The sequence below is a fragment of the Stylophora pistillata genome, chromosome 12, assembly GCF_964205215.1.
Source record: "Stylophora pistillata chromosome 12, jaStyPist1.2, whole genome shotgun sequence".
NCBI lineage: Eukaryota > Metazoa > Cnidaria > Anthozoa > Scleractinia > Pocilloporidae > Stylophora > Stylophora pistillata.
This window is the reverse complement of record NC_142530.1, coordinates 24,684,594-24,699,523: the sequence shown is the minus strand read 5'-3', so window position 1 is coordinate 24,699,523 and position 14,930 is coordinate 24,684,594. Positions and strand designations below refer to the sequence as shown.

At 40.1% G+C, this 14,930-nt stretch overlaps 1 protein-coding gene and 1 long non-coding RNA gene across 4 annotated transcripts in view; one reads left to right on the top strand and one right to left on the bottom strand.

Annotated features, from left to right (window-relative positions):
* Positions 1–3,512: 3,512 nt before the first annotated feature.
* Positions 3,513–6,352, bottom strand: LOC111323535 (uncharacterized). Of its 2 annotated transcripts, XR_015994013.1 has the most exons (3): positions 6,195–6,352; positions 5,121–5,333; positions 3,513–4,548 (listed from the first exon to the last, which is right to left on the bottom strand). It is a non-coding gene; the product is annotated as an uncharacterized LOC111323535 (long non-coding RNA). The 2 variants fall into 2 exon arrangements; XR_002694167.2 differs by lacking the exon at positions 6,195–6,352 and having other exon boundaries at positions 5,121–6,186.
* Positions 6,353–7,196: 844 nt separating this feature from the next.
* LOC111323534 (uncharacterized) overlaps positions 7,197–14,930 on the top strand; it is a 48,177-nt gene continuing 40,443 nt past the window's right edge. For both annotated transcript variants that reach the window (XM_088741097.1, XM_088741095.1), the window contains exons 1-4: positions 7,197–7,331; positions 12,014–12,421; positions 13,365–13,409; positions 14,279–14,460. In XM_088741097.1, the coding sequence (XP_088597223.1) occupies positions 7,268–7,331; positions 12,014–12,421; positions 13,365–13,409; positions 14,279–14,460 (699 nt within the window). In that variant the 5' untranslated portion in view covers positions 7,197–7,267. The remainder of the gene's footprint in view (positions 7,332–12,013; positions 12,422–13,364; positions 13,410–14,278; positions 14,461–14,930) is intronic.

The window sequence follows — 14,930 nt, the reverse complement described above, 5'->3', positions numbered from 1 at the left end:
GCGACTTCAACGCACGCGTTGGATCCGACTGGCAAGCATGGCCCGCCTGTCTCGGCCATTTCGGTGTTAGCAAGTTAAACGAGAATGGGCAGAGACTGTTGGAACTCTACTGCCACCATGGCCTCTGCATCACCAACAGCTACTTCAAATGTAAGGAGCTGCACAAAGTGTCTTGGAGACATCTCCGGTCCCGCCACTGGCACCAGCTTGACCTTGTCATTACCAGGAGAGGAGACCTCTGCAGCATCCTCCACACTCGAAGCTACAACAGCGCAGACTGTGACACAGACCACTCCCTTGTTGGCAGCAAGATCAGGCTGAGGCCGTGTAAGATCCACCACGCCAAGACAAAGGGTCGCTCCCGCATAAACACCTGCGCTACTGCCGACCCAGCCAAGGCTCAGAGCTTCGTCGAGACCCTTCAGAAAAAGCTTGCTAACCAGCCTACAACCGATGACGCGGACGCCAAATGGTGTCACCTCCGGGATGCTATCTACGACTCGGCCATGTCTGCGTTCGGAAGAAAAGCACACAAGAATGCTGACTGGTTCGAGGCGCACTGGAAAGAAATGCAGCCAGTCACGGAAGCCAAAAGGATAGCCCTTCTGGCTTACAAGCAGAACCCTTGCCACAGCACACGCGACGCTCTCAGAGCAGCTAAGAGCAAGGCCCAGCAGACCGCCCGCCGCTGTGCTAACAAGTACTGGCAGAGCCTGTGCGCCAAGATCCAGACAGCTGCCGACTGGGGTCATACTAGAGGGATGTATGAGGGGATCAAGACAGCCACTGGCCCCACGAGCATCAAGACAGCACCGCTCAAAGTGAGGTCTGGCGAAGTCATCACCGACCAGAGCAAGCAGCTGCAGCGTTGGGTCGAGCACTATCTCGAACTCTACTCGACCCAGAACATCGTGACCGACGCTGCTCTTGATGCCTTGCCCAGACTACCAGTCATGGAGGAGCTTGACGAAATGCCCACACTGGAGGAGCTCAGCAAAGCCGTCGACAACCTTGCCTGTGGCAAGGCGCCAGGGAAGGACAGCATACCATCAGAAGTCCTAAAGCACGGCAAGCCTTCCATCCTCCAGCCACTTCACGAGCCCCTCTGCCAATGCTGGGTGAAAGGGTACATCCCACAAGAAATGAGAGATGCAAGTATAGTCACCCTCTACAAAAACAAGAGTGACCGAAGCGATTGTAATAACTATCGCGGCATCTCACACCTCAGCATTGTAGGCAAAGTTTTTGCGCGTGTCACTCTAAGTCGCCTACAGAGTCTCGCTTCACGAGTTTACCCAGAATCCCAATGTGGGTTCAGAGCCGCCAGGTCCACAGTGGACATGATCTTCTCCCTCCGTCAGCTGCAGGAGAAGTGTCGTGAGCAGCAGCAACCATTGTTCCTCGCTTTCGTGGACCTGACAAAAGCCTTTGACCTGGTCAGTCGAAGCGGGCTCTTCCAGATCCTTCAGAAGATCGGCTGCCCACCAAAACTCCTTGCCATCATCGCCGCCTTCCACGAGGACATGCAGAGCACCGTCTGCTTTGATGGAGCCAGCTCGGATGCCTTCCTAGTCAGAAGTGGAGTAAAACAGGGCTGCGTTCTGGCACCAACTCTGTTCGGGATTTTCTTCTCGATGTTACTCCAGTATGCCTTTGCCGACTGCTCGGACGGTGTATACATTCGGACAAGGGCAGACGGCAAACTCTTCAACATTGCCAGGCTCCGCGCCAAAACGAAGACCCTTGAGGTGCTCATCCGCGACCTGCTTTTCGCAGATGATGCTGCCCTGGCATCTCACAGCAAGGCAGGCCTCCAACGCTTGGTTGATAAGCTGTCTCACGCCTGCAAAGAGTCCGGCCTTACCATCAGCCTAAAGAAGACCAACATCCTTGCCCAAGATGCACTGACTCCTCCCGTCATTACAATCGACAATACTGAACTGGAGGTGGTAGACTCTTTTACTTACCTAGGGTCCACAGTGTCAAACAAGACATCGCTAGACGTCGAGATCAGTTCAAGGATTGCCAATGCAGTGGGAGTCATGGCCAAACTCAACAAAAGAGTGTGGAACAACGACCTGCTGAGCGAGATGACCAAGCTGCAAGTCTACCAATCTTGTGTCCTTTCCACACTCCTCTATGGTAGCGAGTCATGGCCCACATACGCCAGACAGGGGAAGCGGCTCAACGGGTTCCATCTCCGCTGCCTTCGGCGTCTCCTCCAGATCAAATGGCAGGACAGAGTCCCCAACACCGAGGTCCTTGGGCGAGCCGACATGCCTAGTATCCCTACACTACTCATCCAAAGACGCCTACGGTGGCTAGGCCATGTACACCGTATGGACCCCGGTCGCTTGCCAAGACAAGTCCTTTATGGGGAACTGCCGGAGGGCGCCCGACGCACGGGCCGACCACTCCTTCGCTTCAAGGATGTTTGCAAGCGCGACCTGCAACTCACTGAAATCAACCCCAATACCAGGGAGATCCTTGCGCCAGACCGGAACGCCTGGCGTCGCGGTGTGAAGGACGGAGCTCACAGGGCTGAGATGAAGGCCAGGGCCGAGGCGACTATCAAGAGGGGGACGAGAAAGAAACGTCAAGGATCAGTTCAAAAGGCCACCAACTACATCTGTACCAGCTGCAACAAAGATTGCGACTCAAGAATCGGGCTTTTGAGCCACTCAAGAGCCCGCCAACACTGATGCGCTGACCATCGCCTCTCCGAGACGAGGATGCCATTATATTATTAATAGATGCCATTATTGATTAATAGATGCAGGAGACGGGACCTACGGTTTATTCGTCCTTATCCGAGAAGACTAGAATATCTATCTATTTCTTATTAAAGAAAGGTAGCGCATTCTCCTCAGTTATTTTAAGACCTTGAGTGTTGGTCCGGCCGGGGCTCGAACCATCGACCTCGACCTCCCGCATAACAGTCCAGCGCTCTAACCAACTGAGCTAACCGGGAGGCGGTAAGAAGAGAAAGCCAGGATTAAAAAAACCACTTAAATCAAGTTAAATCGGTAAAATAACGACACCAGGAGCAAAAAACACACTATGGAATAAGGTAAGCCATTTTTATTTAATATTTTCACTCTTAGTTATCTCCATGGCTATCTTTTAGAAAATTCCATACAAATCCTTATAAATCGATATGCAAATTGTGTTCCTTGTGTGGTTCTTAAAGAGAGCTTGGGCCGCCTGTGATCGAACAGCATGAACGGTGGCATACATAACAAACCTAGTTTTTTATTTACGATGTAATTATCGATTAGAGAACAAAATCACATGAAGCCTGAAAAAAGCGAGCAAAAAAAGCAAAACTAAACGAAGACATTCTCACCAAGCCTGCCGCTCGAAAGCCTGAAATGAACATACGTCCGGGCGGAGACCTGGTGGCATGTCACATGACTTCGAGTGGGAAATGTTTGTTCTGACGTCAACTCTGACTCTGTCTGACTCTGTCCAAGGACCGGTCATCATTATCTACTGGGGGAGAGGGGGGTGGGGGGTCTGAGAAACTTTTATGCATTTTCATATGCAATGGTTTTCGTTTTCAGCCGTCGAGAATAGGTTTTCACTCTGTGGCCATAAATTTATGTTGTCACAATTTCGGTTCAGTGGAGATTTAACTTTTATTCCATGGAGCGTGCGTTGGATATGAGATGGTAAATAGCCGACGAGGCGCGTAAGGACTGACGCTGCTTATTAATAAATCTCCACAGGATTAGGATTGTACAGCACAATGGCAAAGCTCGGTTTAAAAGGCCGTTGAATATACAACGGACATCTTCAGTTCTTATTGGCTGTATATTAATTGGCATAGTATAAATTAAAGCGAGGTAGCGGTCATAGAAGTTACCTTTATTTCCGTAGTAACAGCTTACAAATAACCTATGACCTTCTTGCTTTGGTCATCTCAACTGTTGTTTTAAAGCCTGAAGAAAATACATGTATTTACTTGTCGCTAGGTAAAAAAAAATACTTTGCCATCTTGAATTTGCTTTCATCTTCTTTGTGACCACGAAAAAAATGTCGCGCTAAAACTTCGTTCCCTTAAAATAAGGAAAAAAAAACCAAAGTTTAAATCGTTTAGTGGGACCAATATATGTAGCTCAGTATTTCTGCACTGTTCTCCAGTGTAAGGCCATGGTATATTTTGCACGTCCTCATGACCTTATTTGATAAAATAACATAATAGCGTAATAATAACATCTTAGTGCTAGCTAAGTGCTATTTCCCAGTTTTAATATGGTAGCACGGACTTCTGGATAAGTAAGTAAATCTCGAGCTCGTAGTAGTAAGAGAAGATACTCTGCCTATTGTTACGCTCGCAAAGAAGCTCTTCAACATGATACACTGCAGATTCAAGACCTTTTCATCTTTCATGGTAGTCTTTTATTTATCTTCCCCCATATTTCAAGATAGTTATTTCCGTTTCTGGTGGGAGCTATTTTTCAAAAAGACTTTTTTTCTCCGAGGAAAAACCCTTTTAGAACTGACCACTGCATGGGTCTTCGGCGGGTGCAATACTGAACTAAAAACCTGCCAAAACAAAACGAGTTATTCAAATAAAAGAAAGCAGAAGCAATATAGCACTGCAAACTAACTACTGTTGCCACGTACGAAATCGGAACTCTTTACACGTTACACCAATTAATTTACAACACTGTGGAAAATATTCCGATATGTTTTCTCCGAAACGAACGTGTTTATAATAATTATGTGACTGACAAACCAAACTTGAACATTTTTGTAGCATTCAAGAAAATAACTGATGTTTCATTTATCTATAAGCTTCTATGAAAGCTTAAATTTCGAGCGAGTGCAATCATAAAGCGTCATCCATCAGCATAACGCTTGCACACAAACTGTTAACGCATGTCTATACATGTCAATGCGAATCAGTAACAAGTTTTTTTTAGCATGTTACAAAGCACATTTTTTCCTCTTAGAAAAACACCTCCAAAGAAACAAGGTGCGAAGCTGAGAGTGCCAACCAGTAAACTACTTGAATTTCTCAGATGGCAAAGTATAGTTGTTAAAGACTTATAGACAGATAAAATTGCATTAATAAACTTGTTTAGCTTTACTGTAAACAACAGCTACTTGGATACCTTTGTTGGCCAGAGTTTTTGCTGCTACTTGATCTGTAAGCAAATACACCAGTTCGGGCACTTAACTGCGAAGGACGACCGTAGCAAAGGGTAAGCTTCCATCTGGTGTGATCCAACCGACTGAAGACAAAATTCTTCTTTGTTTAAGACATTGGAAACTTCTGTCAAATGGGCTCTCGATTGCGTCAATTTTGCTCTCCCATAGGAATATTACTTGAAAGGAATATGATAATTTCGTCGTTAAAGGTAGTCCTTTCTTCAAGCCTGCGATTGGTTAGTGCATGTTCATTGCACCTGCATCTGAGCACGTGCTTTACGTCACGTGCGTGCTTAATTTGTTGTGCATGATATCATAACTTACTTGGGGCACATCTAAAGCGCGCGGATATCATGCGAGCTTTTACTAAAGAGTTCCTCGTGAATTATCAGTTAAGTTAAAGCATTATTAGCTTCCTTTTTATTCAACAATAAATAACAAAAATGAAAACAGTCGGAGCAAAATTCGCGACAGGTCAATCCCTGCTAACCTCAAATAGAAGCTTTCTTTCTCACAATAATAATTTTGAGATATCTGTGTGCAAATAAATTTTCGCTTTCTACTGCAAAAATATCGATCAAACTTATCAGATTTTTCCTCATTGGAGCTTCGAATTACAAGAAAAGATTTGTCTCCTTCGAATTCCTCGCTTTTATCAAAAACCACGACGTCCTAATTATTCTTCTTTTAGGACAGAACATCGATAGGAGAACTTGAATGACAAAAACAGACAAAAAGAACAGGCGTGAAAAAGTGGCTCGCTTTGGTATTCAAAGTGTTCCAAAACACAAGCGCTCACCGAGTAAGTTATCACGTCTCAACCGTTAAACATACATGGTAGAGACGTCTATTTCCATCCATGCATACATCACAAAGCATAATTTTCCGACAGCTGTAGATCTTAAAATCACATGGCAGCCCTACAAGTTTTAAAAATTTACAAGGGTCAACCACGAGTATTAGCTCCAAATACTTCGTGCTGTGCCATCCTGAGTTCTTTTATCATTGATATTTCTGTTGAACTGTCTGTGTTATACCTTTATGGTTATCACTTTTTTCTCTCTTAGTCTTCAAGAGTCTTCAGAAGTCTCATCAAGTCGACGGCTTTGTAAAATTTACGGCGGAAAGCAATACTTTTCCTTCTTTTCAAGTCTGGTCAAACTTCCACCAAAGCACACCTCCTAAATAAAGGCTGATAGTTTCGAAAGAAACTGTTTGGGGCTGCATCGGGGGGGGGGGGGGTAACAAAATAATTTGGATATATTAACAAAGTTGAAATGGTAAATTGGCCACCGTAACGATTACAAAAGCTGACGTTTCGAGCGTTAGCCCTTCGTCGCAGCGTTAGCCCTTCGCTCCGACGGAGGGCTAAAGCTCGAAACGTCAGCTTTTGTAATCGTTACGGTGGCCAATTTACCATTTCAACTTTGTTGATATATCCGAATTACACCTCCTAAATAGTTGAACGAATTTAAGAAATTGCGAAGTTAACTTAGAGTATAATTATTTGCTTTAATTTTCTTTATACTACAATCCGCTCCTCGATTGCGGCAGTGATACTCGGTGAAATGTACACACCTACTGAAATCTACACACACTGACATATGGCTGCATCGATCCTTTGATCTTTCGGGGAAATGGGATATGCCATTTCGTAACCACTTCCGTTTAGTATTTGTTAAAAGTTGTTCGATGGAAGTGTTCATTCTTCAACTTAAAAAGTGAAAAAAAAAACTTACGTTAAAAAACAACGATTAAAGAATATAGTCTAACACACAGGAAAGAATGGAAGTTGATGGGAAGGAACGTTAGTATTTCGTAAAGTTGCAAGAGGTTTTAAAAAAGTCAGCGAGTCGTGCCCACTTGTAGAACTAGGGTTAATTTTATGATCTTATACCGAAAGTTCGACCGAAGCCAACGATTCTATTATTCTCTACAATGTGAATATCAAAGAACCCAAATTCCATCGACTGTCTTCGAGAGGATTAATCAATTCTTATAAATTAATTTGCTGAAAAAATTGTATATTCTATGTTGTCTCGGGTTACTCTATCACGTGTCTACCCACACGCGCCTCTCACAAGTTGATTGAAACAAGTAACGATGCGGAATGGCGAATGTGATGGAATACAGACTTCTAGTGGCTTCTTTGGTTGTTTGTTGGTCTCTTTCAGGTAAGGTGATTGTGTACTTATAGAAAAGAGCTTTAGAAGTACCCGACTGACACAATAACATGATTCTTGAAGTTATGTACAAACAAAATTCAAACGCGCCCATGCGTTAAAAATAGTAATCCCTGCAATACGCCGTCCCTTAGCCTGTTCGCTCCGTTTTGTTTGCCTGCTAGTTTCACAGCGAAATATTTTTGGATCACGCGAATGTGCATTGATGAAGTTATTTTGAAATCCGTAGTATTTCTGCGATCAACAGACTGGAAGGGAACCAAACAATACGGGTGTGTTTATTAAAAGTATGCAAAGCCTCGCTTCGAGAGAGGTATTTTTCGCGGGTCAAAGTCGCAATGTAAACAGGCCTCAATCTCTGTGGCGTTGACTCACTATCGTTTCTCGTCAACTGGACTATGATCCGATCGATTTATGTGACTCGAATGGAAGAAACTCTTCAAAACCTCAGTTCTGCGAATTCTTTTGCGAGTTGAGTTTGTGACCGAACACGATGTAAACTAATTCATCCAATGCTTACCCACTGAAAACAAAATAGAAATGTTATTCCTGGTGAGGCGGGATTTTTTCGAGGAGTGTTAATATTTGGAAATAGGAAATGTTACTTGTTTTTCTGCCTGTCCGAACGGTGATTTGGCAAAGTTTCGCTCCATACGCAGTGAAAAATGGCTGATTTATTCCACAAGAAAAAATATCACATTACGTTTCGCATAATAATCGACAGGGGGGAGGTGCTGGGGGAGGTTTCGCGGGAGGTGACGAGGGAGGTACATGTGCGTGTACCTATCGTAAATCTTGACAGAAGGCTCACCACGCGTGTTTAATTTCTAATTAAAAATTTAAAACTATGCTAATCCCATGAAATAAGCTTATGACACGAAGGTTTTTAACTCCAAAATGGTCTGTTCTTAATTTTCAAACCCCCAAATTGAAAGTCATCAAAAGATAAAAAGGAAAAGAATTAACAAATAAAAAAAATAAAAGAAAGAAAATTCTTTGTCTAAATGTGGATAAGCTAGGTACATTTTTAAATGCAATCAATGCCCAGCAGTCAGAGATTTTCACAGAATTTATTTGTTGATGAATTTGCAATATATTTTGGAACAGACTTGTTAGGGTATACTTAAGCTCAGAAAATTCATCCACTCAAAAGGCAAACTGATTTTTAGAATCCCCTAGCTTGCATTTCTAAACAAACTGTAAACACTTGGCAGGTTTGAGTGACATTTTGTATTAGAAGGTTTGAAATATTTCTTGACTGCCTAGCATTTTGTCTATTTGAGACCATACCTGGCAGTCTGATAAGAAATCGCTGTCAAGTGTTGACAACCTAATGGTTTTTGTAGTTAGTACAGGCTCAGATAAATAGCTCATTCACTAAAAATTCAAAATTATTTTTAGAATTTCTTGAATTTCTAAATGAACCTCTGATACTCCTAAGGAGTTTGAAAGAACCTTTCTGTGCCAAATTCTACCTGCTAAGCATGATTTCTGGTCCATCTTAGACTGTGCCTGGCTACAGCCAAAAAAATATTTTGAAGAAATCTTTTGGTAGATTTTCTGGCTCTCTATGTGCCTTAGGAATTACATTTCAGACTTCAGACAGTTGATGATAGAAAGTTGTCTAATATGCGTAAGTATATGATATTTATTGTGTCACATGTCACCCTTGACCAGTGGATGTACTAGATATTATTAAAAGCTAGATCATCGGATAATACAATTCAAGACTTTTTATTGGCTTAGCCAATATACTATAATCTACAAATATGGTAAGTGTACGTGTCAGCTTAAAATTAAAAGGGAGCTAAAAATTTAATAAAATTCAATAATTTATTTAACGTTTTTAAGAAAACAATTATTCCACTCATGCTTGTTGGATACGAGATGATTATAGCCAACTCGGCGCTATGCGCCTTGTTGGCTATCTATCATCTCACATCCGATGCGTGCTCATGGAATAATTATTAAATATAATTCATGGTGATAATTTTACTCCTAGTTGACATTAGGAGGCTTATTTCAGTGCTAAATTATAATGTCAGACAGTTGCATTTTTTGCTTCTCAGATAGGAAGAAATATGGCATTACTACGGTGAATGAGCTTTACACACATCTATATTTTCTGCTAGAAATTCAAGTAGAAAAACATGCAGATCTGAAATTTGAAAGTAGTGTACAATGTAGATTTTTCAAATCAGTTCTTGATAGTTATCTAAATCTTGATTTCAAATACATCTCAAGTTAGTTAGATTTTGTAAGAAATAGACAACTTTTTTGAGAGACATGTTTTGGCATGCTTATGCCATCTTCAATCAATGAGTAACTGAATGTGAGTATATTATATAACAAAGAAGTAGATGAATAAAATATTTACAGTATATGGTAATACAAAAGCGGGTTCTAATTACAACGTGACAGCAAAAATCAAAGGTGTGAACTAAAACGCTAGAAAAGTGTTGCAATACTGTAATTGTTTTTTAAGTTCAGGTTTGATCTTATTTATATAAAAAGCTTCTTTGAGTTTTAAATCAATCAAGTTGTTAGCAGAATCCAGAATACTAAAGCAAGAAAGGGAGTATTTGTTCTTACAAGAAGGAGATGTGTTGAAATGCTTAAAAGTATGCGAGTTTTTATCGCTTTCCGTGTGCTCCTTTATCCTAGTAGAGAAGTGGCGACTAGTTTCGCCAATATAATGGGAATTACATCCTGCACAAGAAAATTAACCCATTAATGGCCGCAGCTTTTGTGGAAAACTGTGTTTTGAAGCTAGATTTCGGGTCACTGTTGTGGTTTTAAAGGCTCAAACTTACCAAAAACCCCTCGACAGCTCGTGCACTCGACGGCCTTTTGATCCAAATGCAAAATGGCGGCCTGAAAATCTCGGGCATGCGCAGAGAGCAAAATTTCGACATAGTTTTTGGGTTGAAAAGTCATGCCCCACCTACGACTTCTACTTTTCTCTCTTTCTCCTGCCCTTTTTTTCCCCTCTAGCTCCTTGCCTGAAGTTTCTCCTCACTTGCTGGAAATTGAGTAGGCTTCATTTTGGTGTAGAGATTTTTCAGAAACTACTCATTATTTTCAAAGCACATGCTTGGAAAGGTAGGTGGGTAGTGAAACACAATTTTCGTACAGATTTTCAGGTCAAAGTGACACGGTTTTTTGGCTATTTCTCCAATCTCCTTCACTCATTTGCGCTCATTCTGGTATCGTCTGTAAGATATTTTCAACCTGTTCAAGTAGGTGCTCAAATTCGTGCTCCAGGGCTAAAAGTGATGACGTCACAAGGCGTAGAAAGGGTGTGGGTCCCCATGGGCGCATATGGGCGCACTGGACGTCAATGGGTTAATAAACTGGCTACCATGGATTTTAGAGCAACAGGAGTACGATCTTTAACACTGAACATGTTTTGAATTTTAAAAGAAGTGAAAAGTAAGTTTGATATTTAGGTCTGATTTACATAAGTGCATAGTGAGTTGTTGGAATGTAAGGTTCACTACTTTAGAATAATAGCCGACGAAAGGGAGTTTAAAGTAATGTGTATTATGGTCATCAATGTTCCGGCTATATATATTTTGAGAGGAGGACCCGTCAAGATACCGCTTGAAAGTTCTTTCAATAATATGCGAAGGAAAAGATCGAATTACGTTTTAAAGTGTTGGAAAGTTTCTTAAGATCATTTTGAAGGCCAGAAGAGGTGTTGTTGATTTTGTAGATACGGTCAATAAGAGTTTGGATGAGGCCAATTTTGTAGTATGATGGAATAAAACTAAAGAAATTATTTTGTTAGGAGACCAGTGTAGGTTTTTTTATGAAAAACTGAAAAAACACAATCATTTGAAGAGTTGTCGATAAATATATCAAGAAAGGAGAGTTAACCATCATTTTCTTTTTCGAAAGTGAATTTTATGTTGGTATGCCGTGAATTAATGTAATCAAAAAATGACATAGTATCCTGTTCATTGTGGAAGACACAAAAGGTGTCGTCAATGTAATGCCTATAATTAAAGTAGAAGGCGAGTCAAATGGTTAAAATTATTTAGCCATGTTTCTTCGTAGTTAGATTTGTTATAAATGGTGCAAGTTGTACATCAGAAAGAATAAATTAACAAATGGAAGAATTTATATGATCCTGTAACCATTAAACGAACTAACCTCTAATCTGTTGGATGCAAAAGGCCGATGTGGTAGATGGTATTGTCTATTTTTCAATACACATATAATGTACATGCAGTCTTGAGCTTCCCTGCTACAGCCAGGTTCAGACCATCTTTAATAAAATTCTGAATTCAATCTTAACAACTGCATCTAATTATAATTAAGATAAGAAAGATGGTCAATTTTGAGCATGGTAAAGAATTAAAATAGAGAAAGAATAAATGTTTTTCATCTTGTCACGAGGGTGGGAGAAAAAAAATTTAAGTCCTCATGAGGAATCAAACCTCACACCTTCAAACTCTGCACTCTGATGCTCTCCCACTGAGCCACACACTCCATGGTGAGCAAGACCATTATGAAGAGCATATACATGTACGACATGTGTCCTGCATACTGCAAGGATCAGCAATTGTTGTTAGTGTCATGTATGTAAATAGAATGAGAAAGGTAGAAAAATTTCTTTCTCTACATCTTATTGCTAACAAGGAGGTTTATGATTTTATTTTGATACCAAGCCTCATCTTGTCCACCTGATTGGTATGGATTTGGCAACTCTTGTTATAAGTTTGTGGTGAGAACCTTGCAAGTGAAAGGCCTCAACTGGGAAAATGCCCGGAGAGCCTGCCTTGATTATGGGGGAGACCTTGCCAGTGTGGGAAATAAATCAGAAATGGACTTCATATATAGTAAATCTTCCAAGAATTGGAGAGAACATTACTGGATTGGGCTGACTGATGAGCGCAATGAAAGCCAGTTTGTTTGGAGTGATGGAACACCTTTCAAAAGTTCTGTTTATAATAACTGGAAGAGTGGTGAACCTAATGACCCAGATGGAGCACAAGATTGCGTCGAGCTGTATCTCCGTCATTGGAATGATGACAGTTGTAAAAACCAGTATAGTTATATCTGTGAAAGGCCTAAAGGTGCGTATGAAATAACAATGAAGCCTTTAACACCCAGAAGTAAGGTAATGAACCCTACTTATTATAGTTATGGAAATAAGGCCTGAAAAAAATTCAGGCCCATACAAGAATTAAACCCATGACCTTTGCCGTACTGGTGCAGTGCTCTGCAGCTACCAACTGAGCTAAGAAGCCAACTGGGAGCTGGTCATTATGTTGGTTCATAGTGCAAGGATGTCTTTCATACATATCATGAAACTGCAGTACACATATATGATCTTCATTTATTCAAATTCATTTAATTTAATTGAAAAAAAAAATTAATGAAGAACTTTATTTAGGTGCCTATTTTTTCAGCAATAAGCTAAGGAGGGACACTAAAAAATTTAACTTTACTTATGAACTCTTTCACTCCCAAGATCTCATCAGTTAGTCTCCTTTGTTACTGTTTGCCATGCAATTCATTTGATGTGAGATAATTTAGAGAATTTGATATCGAATCAAGTCACAATTAATCCCCTAATTGATACTTTCCTTTAGTCACATCACTTGATTGCTAGTAGTGTATTGTTAATTTTTTTATTTTAAAGAAATATTCTGTCTCACTTACTCATGCGAGCTTATAAGTTAAAGGGTTAGCCATAATAATGTAATTTGTGGTTCTTCTTAAAGAAACAACACTTGGAAAACATACCTTTTCCTGTGTCTTCCATTTTTTCTCTCTTAATTGTTTTGATCCCATACTCAGTATCATAATTGCATGTTCTCATCTTTTCTCTCTGTTTTGTTTAAAAGCAATCAATTATATTAAACCAGAAGTTAGGCTAAGCTTAATTAATGAAAAGTACTAGTTCTGTGTTATGCAGAAAGAATTAGATCAGTTTCTAAGTTTGATTTATCTCATTATTATATTGATCTATGTGCATTGTTTTCTGTTTCATTTTTTCTCTCTTCTTTCTAACAGGAGTCCCTATGCCAACCTCAAATACATCATCACCAGCCATTTCTAGTGAGTTCAACATTTTAGGTGCATTCCTTTATTCAGTGGTATAGAAACTAAGCCAGTTCAAGCAGGATTCGATTGCAGTTACTGTGTTAAATACTGAATTGTCAATTTTCAATTGGAATATTAAGTGAAAAATTTCTGTGTCCTTTTTAATGAAATGCTCAAAATTTGTAAGGGAATTTGAAATTTTGATGGGAAATCTATCGCATTTCTTTAGTAATAGTAGTCTTCGAGTGTTGAAGTTGAAGAGAAATTCCATATCTACTGTCTGAAATATTTTTACTTTTTGACAACACAACGTACCCTTTAACTCCCATAAGTGGTAAACATGTAACTTCTCCCTATAAAATCCATACTACTCAAACTTATGAGGTAGAGTGAAGTTTTTCTCCTGATCTAACATTTAATTCTCAAAACTATTATTTATAAAGAAAATCTGTGCTAGCTTGAGGGTTAAAAATCTTCAGGGAGTTAAAAGGTCACAAACATTAATCTTTGAATGTTGTCCTTCAGAAACATTTTGTAAAACTAATGCTGCCTTGAATTACTGTTAAATATTGTAAAATATCATAAAAGTCCGAGCTTTCGCCTCTCGTCTGTCCCTGATGATGCCATTGGGCGGCAAAAGCTCGGAGTTCTATGATATTTTACAATATTTTACAGTAATTCAAGGCCGCATTAGTGTTCTTATTGTTTCACAAACATTAAGCTTGTGGTTCCCCTGAGCCTTGCCTTCAACTCACTGTTCTCTGAATCTCATTAATTAAAAATGTATTTACCACACTGAGTTTATTTTATGGTTATTAAACTAGTATTGATAAACAGTGTGATACTGCATGGGCACATATAACTATTTAACAACTCTTCTGTAGCCCCCATTTCCTGTCCTATTGGTTGGGAATATTATGGGTCATCCTGCTACAAGTTCAGCTCACTAAGGAAGAAGTGGACTGATGCTGCAAAAGACTGCCGAGCATTAGGTGGACACTTGGTAAAAATAGATGATAGCGACGAACAGCATTTCATATCATTCAAGCAAAGCAAGAGTCACAGAGTGAGTTTACATGCTTCAATTCCTGGTGATCCTATTCATTTTTCTCCCATTATTTCATTTCCAGTGGTGGAGCCATTTGGATAAAAATTTGTAATGCAGTTCAATAACAAGGCTAGCCTCCAGGGTTCCTGATTAGTTAGAGCATAAATTCTTACATGGACATGTATATTAACCTGGAGAATCCTGTTAATGCTGTTAATCCTCAGTGTCATTTCTGAAATATTTGTGGGATTTCAAAGAAAATTTAGTGTATAACAGGAATGATAAATTAAATAAGCATGAATGATCTCTCAGAGTGGGTGGTAATTATTTTTTCCCATTCTACCTTTCTCATGAAGATATATACAGATACTTGCACTTCATTCAAAGCCCTCCATGCAGTGTTTGTGTTGAAATTTAAATCCTATTTAGATGGCCGCCCACATCTTGAGAACAATTGTGCACCATGAACAGGTTAAAGCATTTAAAAT